Genomic DNA, 10,503 nt, shown 5'->3' on the forward strand with positions numbered 1-10,503 from the left:
CAACTTATTTTATACTTTCACTCCTCATAGATAATTCTATTCATACAGTTATGTTTTTTTTCTTTCTTATGTAGCAGTACTTAGTCTTCGTTATTCAGCAGAATCAGTGTGTTAATCAATCTCTCTCTCTCTCTGCGTTTTTCTTCTTCTTTTTTTTAACATTTCTACTGAATATCGATAGAGATTTAATATATACAACTATCACATTCATTTACTTTTACTACATTTGTTTGCCACCCATTTGTTGTATTTCCTTCCTATAAACTGTCTTCATAACATTCCAGGATTTTAAATCAGAAAAAAGTAGAAAATTATTTAAACTGATACCAACAAAAGTTGGAAATATTTCGTCTATTTAATGTCTTTTATTTCTTTATAATTGCAAAATACTTTCCTGAACCAAATAACTTTTTGTTTTGATTTATTAGCCTTGATGAGAATAAGAATCTCGTGTTCGCGAGATGAAAATTCTTGGTACGTAGAGTATTGTGAACATATGAATTTATGAATGAATCCACTGATTTGGAAACGAGCAACCAGAATGCAAATCTATAAAACCCATAAAATTTGATGTATAAGACTGGAAGAAAATTTACAAAGTAACTGTGAATTCCCATGAAACGTAATAAAGTTTCGTATCAGAAAATGTAAAATTATAATTACATTCGTAAACGTCCGTTGACTAGATATTTAAGTATTAATTTTTTATACTATTGCATCATCCTTTCCCAATAAAGGAAGAAGCGATAGTATAAGAGATAATCGTAGAGAATAAAAGGGTGGTGTTTCTTATAACGATTGTCATGTCAATAAGAACATAAACTTAAATCCTAGTGGCTAAGTCTGTTCAGAAATGGATTTAAATATCGCAGTCATAACCTGGTCACCATAATTCTAGACAAAGGAAGAGAGTACATTAAAAAAACTTTATCCTTTGTTATTAGGTCGTTTCAGTTATTTAAAATTTCTGGTTTTCTTAATGTCCCATCAGCTTAGGAAAACCAATGGATAACAATAGTAAAACTAAAATTTTGGACATGTATGAGCCATCTTGCAACCAACAAAAATAAAATAATATATATGTGTGTGGGGGGGGGGGGTAATCCAAACAAATAAATTTTAAAAAAAATCAGTTATTATACAGTATTTTGACATTCTCTTGATCAGTATCGTTGATGCATAACTGTAGAGGATGTATCAGCAAAAATACAAATAAAAGTGTTATAATAAAATTTACTTGATGTTTTAATAATCTAATATAAAAATGGATCCTTAGCGGGATAAGTTACATTTTTCCCTGATATAGACCACGAGGAAAACTCCTGTAATTGGTAACCCTGTTTTAGAGAATTGGTAAGGCTGTTATTACTGGAGATTCCGTATAGCAAACCTTTTATTGTAATTTATTTGTGAGGATGAATAACTTATAACTTTAAAATAGCTATACGCCTTGTCCGGTGTTTACACAACGCAGAAAATGAATAAATGATGGAATAATGCTATTAAAAGAACGTGAAAACAAATAATATATTTTATGGTTTGTCAGTTATGTAAGTTCTGTTTACCATAAGTAAAAACAAATCAAAGAAAATTTTTAATTAGTGCTTAGAATTCGGATTTTCAACGCAATCACATCTTTAAAAGTTGGTGAATTGTATGGGTTTAGGCGCATCAGCGACTTAGACCATATTGTGCAGTATATATTACGTCTGTATAATATCGGTGTAAATACACCATAGTTTCCCCATAAGTTTAACTACATAAGTAGTGTAACGGCATCGTTTGATTTTTATCTCATATTGTGGCTACCTTCACAACGAGATACCAGGTATTGCACTACTTCGAATAAATAACGCTTCTCTAGTAGAGGAGACTACTGTTATTTATTCTCAGTGGGCACCACCCATACGCGATTCGGAGCTTGTTGACACACTCATCGGTGGATGGGCAGGTACCCTGATAATGCAGACATGCCATCACGGTTGCGAAGTTAATTCCACAACACCGATATTATATAGTTAATTTCTACCCATAACATATTATGCCTTGTGCATTTAGTCTTCAACATATTATCATCATCTTCACCATTTAAACATCTCTCATATTGTGGAATTAACTTTGCAATCGTGATGGTATGTCTGCATTATCAGGGTACCTGCCCACCCACCCACCGATGGATGAGTGAGCCAACAAGCTCCGAAACGCGTCTGGGTGGTGGTGCCCACTGAGAATAAATAACAGCAGTCTCCTCTACTAGAGAAGCGTTATTTATTCGAAGTAGTGCAATACCTGGTATCTCGTTGTGAAGGTAGCCACAATATGAGATAAAAATCAAACGATGCCTACACTACCTATGTAGTTAAACTTATGGGTAAACTATGGTGTATTTACACCGATATTATATAGTTAATTTCTACCCACAACATTATGCCTTGTGCATTTAGTCTTCAACATATTACGTCTCTAGCCGACCGGGTTAGCCGGGTGGGTAAAGTGCGTGCCTGGCAACCCAAAGGTCGCGGGTTCGATTCCCGCCTCGGGCTTGGATCAAAGTACTGCAAAAACCTTGGGAGGTGCATTATGGCCACAGAAGCCTATGCGCCAACAACTACCCAAAAAAAAAAAAAAAAAAAAAAAATTACGTCTGTAAATTGCGTGTTGTTCTGTGGCCGATTTGCTTGTTTGCTGCTAGACGAAAAATTCAGGGGCGCCTCCGTAGCCAGGTGGGAAGGAGCAGCAGTGCGTAGCACATGCTTCTTGATTAGACCGGGGTTCGAGCCCGTCACCACCAAATACGGAGTATGCGGAAAGGTCAAGGAATGACCACCGCATATCCCGGAGCAATATGGCCTTAGTTGCTAATGCTCCTAAAAACCAAAATAACAAACAACAACAACAACAACGAAAAATTCGAGTTTCCGGGAGGTAAAAAAAACACCTCACTTGAGCTCAACTAGCTCAGGCTGACCACGTTGTGAAAAAGGTCGTAGAATTCCGCCCATCATTGACGGAATTTGAACTCAGGTCTTTTCCGCTCGTTGTGGGGAGGACAGTGATTATATCAACTGAGCTACTGCAAGGGCAATTGGTGCATTGAAAGAGCTTATTGATTGAATAGAGAGAAACAATATAATCAATTAACTCTAAATTAAATTAGAACTGAACAAAAAAAATATATAGATGAATCGCACATCAATGACTGAGTAAGTTTTAATTATTCTTTTGCTGACATATTCGTAAGCTTGTTCTGTTGCATAATATTAAATAGAACAAGATTACGAATATGTCAGCAAAAGAATAAGGAAGTTGTGTAATGAACAAACTTTGGTTTACTCCCAAACTTGACTGTGGAACAATATCAGTTTAAACTTAGATTCTACGTAATATGAGTTAAGACTAAAATTTATTTTTATGCAACTTAAGCGTTTGCTGCAACATTTTCTAGCCGAACTGTACGAAAATGAGGCATAATAATGATTGATTCATTTTTAAATAAACCCTAATTATTATTGCCAAGACTTCGATTTTCGACAATTTACGGTGCCAGTTTTTAAGACAATTAACTATTCGTGACACAGTGGCATAGGGAAGAACCTACGTCTTTTCTGTTTATGTAATGTGACCAGTCTTTTTAGTATCTTCCGTGTGAAAAGATAAAAAAATTCCTCCTCAGAAGATTGACAGAAAATTAACATCTTTCGAGTCACTGTATTTTACTAAACTATCTTTTTCTCTCTAGTATGTGTTCTTCCTCAAAGACATATGGATAACTTTATAATTTGTTTATATGTCGACCCACTTGTATATACGACTGTACTAGGCAACAGTTAAAACGACGTGACTCGCTGACCTAGGTTTTTGTTGAAGAAAAGATTGTCGTTGCATTTATCTTTCATATTTAAGCCAACTTGAGTTTTCTCAAAGAAAAAGGCTTCACAAAATTAAAAGAAGAAAGTTGGAGAAAGCTTGATAAATATGTCTAGTTTTCACATTCAGAGTGAATAGTAAATATCACTGCATTTTATGTTTTATATAACTCCATACGATTTATATTTAATAGAACGGTATTAAAATGAGGCATAGTGATGATGCATTTTTATACATCTGTATTATATTTGGGGATTATACATTTGTATAATCCCTACTTATATTGCCAAAACTTGAAAAATGAGCTACATATGTTAGTACATATATGTATATTGATAAAATTTCTTCTGCAGTAGATACATAATTAATGGTCTTTGAATTATCTTTAAGTTTTTGCCTAAGGCACTTCTTAATTAATTATGCATAAATTAAGAAATAATTATTTTAGGCAAGCTAAACAGTTTTAAATTAAATGTGCGATATTGCTTATTAGTTCTTGACTCAGAAAATTATCTCATAGTGATCAGGACTAACTACTATTGTGCACATTGGATTGGAAAATGCGCGTAACAGGTGTTAATAAATACCCTTACATTTGCTATAAAGAATGTCGCAAATTTTCCTCCCCCTTATCGTATTACGAGAATTTTACAATCATGCGCTAATCCGTCAAATTCAAACGTTTCATTTATTCAATTTACTTCAAAACTGCACAGTTGTATGTTTGTTAGCTTTCGGATCATGGTACTAGAGTTAAAGGTCACTTAACGATAACCACCAAACACAACAATAAATACTTGTCTTTAGTAACATTTATAAGGAAGATAATTGAACATTTACTGGGGTGGGACCAAATGTCTAAAGGTTAAATGCTACGACAAAAATCAAAAGAGAAAGACAGAAGAGACAGATGGCACTCCTGCAATACTCTCAAGTATTTGCAGAGAAGCCCAGTAAACCCACACTAGACCAAGGAAGGCAGCACTCACCGCTTTCTCCATTTCCCCTTCAGTCCACTCAGTCACCAGCAAGGAGGGGATATGCTAAAGCACCGTTCACAGGATAAACTAAGTTAGTTAAATTGTCATTCTACGCACCAAACGAGTTCTTAATATATATTTTTTTCTTTCTGACACATCGTTCTTTTGGCATCGCGCCTTTTTTTTTTTTTTTTTCCAACCGTTCGGGCTCCTTGGGATGATTTCTTACGGCCGCACAAACACAAACTCATTATAGTGGTTCCAGCGATTCTCTTCTGAATCCATGCCAGGTTTCATTGGTTCTCCGAGCCCACCGCAAGAGGTGCCTGACCCTGCAGCTACGACACACCTGAAGCCTGCTTCCTGTAGATTATCGAACGCCTGCTCCAGGAAATTATGTTTGAGAAAGAAACGAGCAGTGTACCGACAGTCACTGCCACGATCTGGATCACGACTCTCATTCAGCGTTTCTCCAAACACTTCTCTGCAAATGTTAACCTTACCAGATATGAGGATACGTGTTAGTTTGCGAAATTTGACATCAGCCAGTCCATCGCGTCCGAATGCAAACGTACCTCTGTATCCTATAGTGATGTAGCCTGGAGGGCCGGCAGGTGCTCCAGGTAACGTTGTGTTCGGCGGAACAATCGGGAGGAAGGATGCAGACAATCTCTGCGGATTCAGCTGTGGGAGACTGGAAATGGCGGAGACCATACCTGGGAGATTGAAGTACTCTGCCTCATTCTTTAGACGTTCCCGTTCGTGGAAATTCTCAGGCAGTACCAGTTTGGAGTTTCTCAGGTAATCGAGGATGTAGCGAAAGAGAACGCCATCACGATCAATAAAGAATTTTCCTTTGGCATCCCTGAGAGCACGAGGTCGACCATCCTTTTCTGTAAATATCTGACCTAGCAGCGAATCTGGCTCTTTGATGAGTGTCGTCAGGGAAGTGGTATAGAAGACTCCCCCGACGTTCAATTCCACCACTGGCGGAAATTCTTCGCCAGGTGTTCCGCCGTTAGTCGAGGACATGTTCAGGCCGTAGTTCTGTACACAGGCACGCGCGCACTCAGTTCTTTAAAAACAGAAATTGTAGAGAGGCCGTTTGGCACGGAACGTTCCTTGTAAGGTTGGTTATTTACGGAAGAGGAGAAGTGTTAATTATCGGTCCCCGTGCCCTCATCGGGGCTTCCGGGTGACCTGAAACACACGCGTGCAAAGCGAAGAGTCACAACATCCGGCTCGGATGCCTTTCATAAAACTATGGCGGTGAACATCCGGAGCTGTGAAGCTGCGACGAGGTAGCGCGAGGATGTCAGCGCACCAGGCTGTCCGTGAAATCCTGCGTCGTTATGAAGTATACCGTATTTGTAGCAGATCCAGAGAATAATCGATTAAAGGGTCGATCGGAGTGTATAAGTGCTGCCATCTTGCGGTTTTAAAGGTCATAATAAGACACTGCACTTTTCAGAATAAAATAAAAACATGGCTTCCAGTGTTGCTTTCATATGATAGAATTATTATTTTTTTATTAAACATGAACAAAAATACATTTTCAAAATAAATAACTGTTTACATCCTATATACGATTATAATACAGTGAATGTGATTTAAGAGTAGTAAATAAAAACACATTAGGATGATAAAGGTAATATCGTATCGTATTCCATATAGAGAGAAATATTTATTGGAACACAGAGATAATGATGTACATAGTGGTGCAGTTGCAACTACCTGTCACGGCACAGTGGCCAGGGGTTAACAATGTAATGTAAAGACAAAGTTGCTTGAATAAACCAAAAATATGAGAGTACAATGATAATGAATAAGTTAAATAAAGTATTAGAAAAGCAGAGAAATGAATTGGGTATACTAAACGTTAAATGAGTGCACAGAACATTAGTCACAAAATACATAACATAAGAATATACTGTACATCGAATAGCATAATTACATGCATTGAATTGAGTAAGAGAATACATCGGAACTCGGGTTATAATATTGGAGGCCTTGACCACCCACTACGGAGTATTCTTTTTCTATAATGTCCATAAAACTTGTTGAAATCGACATCTAGATCTTGGACCCGTGATAACATCTGCTGAGGAAGGAACCGGTCCGACAGGCGTGTTTGAAGAGTAGCTGTGGATTTGCTCGCAGATATACCACTGGGATCCTCCATGCACAGTTATCCCAGAAGGAGAGAGGGGAGATGAGACCAGTCATGAGTTTGACTGTAATGACGATTCTTCTTTCACTGAGCCACTTGAGCCTTGGGATGTCGAGTGTGTTGGCCATAGCGGTGGTTCGGAGCTGGGGAGATAGGCTGAGCTTGTGGAAAGCCCATTTCAGGAGCCAATACTCGGAGGAGAATACTGGTTTGGTGGTAGAGGAAGATGCGGATGCCCAGATCTCTGCAGCATAGAGAAGCGGGGATAAACAATTGTTGAAGTGTATTTGGCAATGGTGGATTTGTCTATCACGCATGTTGAAGATGCTGCTTGAATAGCTATCTTAATCTAGCGGCTTTTGTGACAAGCATGTCTACATGTTGGCTGAACAGAAGCTTTGGGTCGAATCTGATCCCTAGGTCAGTGTGATTTTGAACAAGCGGATGGAAGCTCCATCCGCTGGAGAGATGTTTATTGGGTTTTGTTTTAGCAAGAAAACCATGGTTTCTGATTTCTCTGGATTTATGCGTAGACAAAATTGCTTGAAGTAGGTAGATATTGCTGCGAGATTAAATTTTTTTTTTTATATTCACAAATAGAATTAAAAAGTTCTCATGGTTTATACATTAAACGTTATGCTGTCTTTACTGATGGCAAAGAGCTGTCCATCCTAATTTTACTCTGGTGAAATGAATTAGAGTTTCTTTAGATCTGTGGTGTGTGGAATTCCACAAGAATCTGTTATGTAAAAGTCAATCTTTTGATTAAGTGCCTTGAGGATCCAGCTGAATGCTGCATCCTCAAAGTGCTTCTGTTAGAAGAGGGTGGGCTAAATTACCAAACCATGGAGGCATAGTTTGCAATATTAATAATATTGCAAACTATGCAATATTATTAATGCAATATTAATAATATCCTTTTCTCAAGTTCAAGCACCAAATAACTTAAGAATTCCTGCCTGCGTGTTCCCGAAACAACAATTTGGAATCAAATAGCACCCCTAAGAACTTGAACACATTACATCTCTTAATTATGACTCCATCAATATCAAAACTAGAACTGGGTTGTGTTCAAGGGAAAAACGAATATGTTTGGTTTTTGCAGAATTTGAGACTAACCTGTCCAAATAAGAAATAATATTTCTTATATAAACGGAAATATCTCCTTTATTTTCATAATGTATAAATTTAATTTCATAAATATGTAGTGATCATACAGAATTAATACAAGGAATTATTCAAAGAAATAATTATGGTTAGAGATAAAAAGAAAGAAGGAAAATAATTTTCATTTTTGTTTGAAAGGGGACAATACGTGATTGTCATTATAAAAAGTTAAACGAAATAAATACACTGTTACACCATATTGGGGGGGGGGTATGATCAAGAGGGATCAAAGGAATTAAGTTTTAAGGTTAAAGGAATTTTCTGCTTTTTCCCTAAATTTAACAGGTGTTCAGTTATCAATTACTTTTCATAACACCTAGTATTGTTCATTGTAACTCTCAATTATTTTCTGTTTTTAATCTAGAAATAAGGTTGCTCTCATATGAAAAGATACTATATTATTCTTTGGAAGGGGACTGTAAATTAGCATTACATTCTCAGCTATCTTCTTGATAGTCAATAATCTTTATATTATTTAGTTCATTTTTAGCTTCTTTAAATTTACTATATCAAATGTGTGCTCTCTGAGTATTTCTATCCTCACTTTACTGCAATTCTTTTGTAATTGATTTTCTTTTTCTATATCCCCCCCCCCCATAGAAGCCTGAAGACGAGGCTCAGCAGAACCATGAAATGTAGCCAACGGTATTAAGTGTGGTTTGATGTGATAAAATAAACATCGTTAAACTTACCTGATGTGGTGTACGAGTGTATTTATTTCGTTAACTTCTTATGATTTTTATTTTCTCGAGATGGATCAGCAGAGTTCGATATTTAAAAGATTTTGTCAGCAGAGACAAAATGATGATTAATTCATAATATAAAGCATTCTGTAAAGATTAAGAGAAAAGCAATGAGGAAGTTATTGGTGCAAATGGGAATGCAGTAGAGAGGGATTCGAGCTCTATGAGATTAAAGTCTGACGGTACAAGCAAGGAAACAAATTGAAACTGAAATGATAATTGAAAACTAGGTATATGCATTTTTGCTTTGAGATAAGGCTGTTATTAGTGGCTAAATAACAGCCTTATCACGAGATTAGATGGGCTAAATCCCATCTAATCTCGTGAAACTGGAAAGGTTAAGTAAAGTTAAAGAATTGCACAAATATTTACATGGAATAGAAATGTTTTATTTATATTTCAAGTCTCGTAATGAAATAGCAGAAAGCATTTTTTATGTTTTGGAACTAACCTCTTAATATATGTAGTTTGATGAAGTTGACGAATCAAAATACTAAATAAGTGAAACTGAAAGCTGATGATTAAATTTAATAAAATATTCTTTGAAAAAAATGCGCACTTTCCATCAGTTCATCAAATTCAATCTAATCTAATTCAAAGTTAGTGACAAATGGGCCTGGAGTACTGGGGTCCATAGTTTAACAGATATTTATTTAAAGTATACCCAGTATAAAATAAAATAAAATAAAATATTTCCAGAAGCTTTCGGAACTTTCCAGAAGCTTTCGGAAGTTCCGAAAGCTTCTGGAAATATTTTATTTTATTTTATTTTATACTGGGTATACTTTAAATAAATATCTGTTAATTCAAAGTTCTCATTTCAAATATTGTTACCTTTTTTTTTTATAATATAACTAAAGAATATTTACTAATTTCAGATTTTTTCCCCCTGTAGTGAGCCAGAATTATTATAAATTGGCCACTTTTATAAACTGACTTTTAAACTGGCTCACGAAAAGGGTAGGTAAACCTACCCTTTTCATAAAATGGAACGCTTCCTCATAATGGCTTCACATGTATCATTCGATGTAAAGCACTTGGGCAGGTGCTATGAGATGCAGCATGAGTGCAATTTAGAGCGAAAATAAGCAAATGGAAGATTTAAGTGAAATTTTAAAGTGATTTTAAGTGGCTTTGGCGTCGACTACCAGGCAGTAGTCAACACCAAAGCAACGCTACCTACACCGGTATGAGTATTTTGTCAACTGCAAACCCTGTTGGGGTTTTCGCGTACAATTGTATCGAGATCTGGATGTTATTTTGTCCAATAATCAAATAACATCCAGCCAGCGGCGATCCTGTGGTTGGAAATAGCTCGTTGATGCTAGAGGCCAACAAGACTTATGCAGGGTAACAGAAAGACTACAATCAATCAAATAACAACCCAATACAACAGTGGTAACCAATGAGGCATTTCAGAACGTACAACTCAGTGATATATATATATATATCATGAGTTGTGTATATGTGTGTGTGTGTAGGAACTTTGCCAACAGATAGAGTGGAGTTCACCCCATTGTATATTGTAAGACTACGACTTGAATACTGCATACAGGATTGGAAATCTCATTTTAGA

At 36.3% G+C, this 10,503-nt stretch overlaps 1 protein-coding gene across 1 annotated transcript; it reads right to left on the minus strand.

The window, feature by feature from the left end:
* Positions 1-4,661: 4,661 nt before the first annotated feature.
* Positions 4,662-6,176, minus strand: LOC150082031 (BTB/POZ domain-containing protein KCTD12-like). Its single transcript, XM_090379925.1, has one exon. The coding sequence runs from the start codon at positions 5,877-5,879 to the stop codon at positions 5,073-5,075; it is 807 nt and encodes a 268-aa protein (XP_090236051.1). The 5' UTR covers positions 5,880-6,176; the 3' UTR covers positions 4,662-5,072.
* Positions 6,177-10,503: the final 4,327 nt, after the last annotated feature.

This window comes from Mastigoproctus giganteus, chromosome 8 (genome assembly GCF_048544385.1).
Source record: "Mastigoproctus giganteus isolate SK-2022 chromosome 8, ASM4854438v1, whole genome shotgun sequence".
Classification (NCBI taxonomy): domain Eukaryota; kingdom Metazoa; phylum Arthropoda; class Arachnida; order Uropygi; family Thelyphonidae; genus Mastigoproctus; species Mastigoproctus giganteus.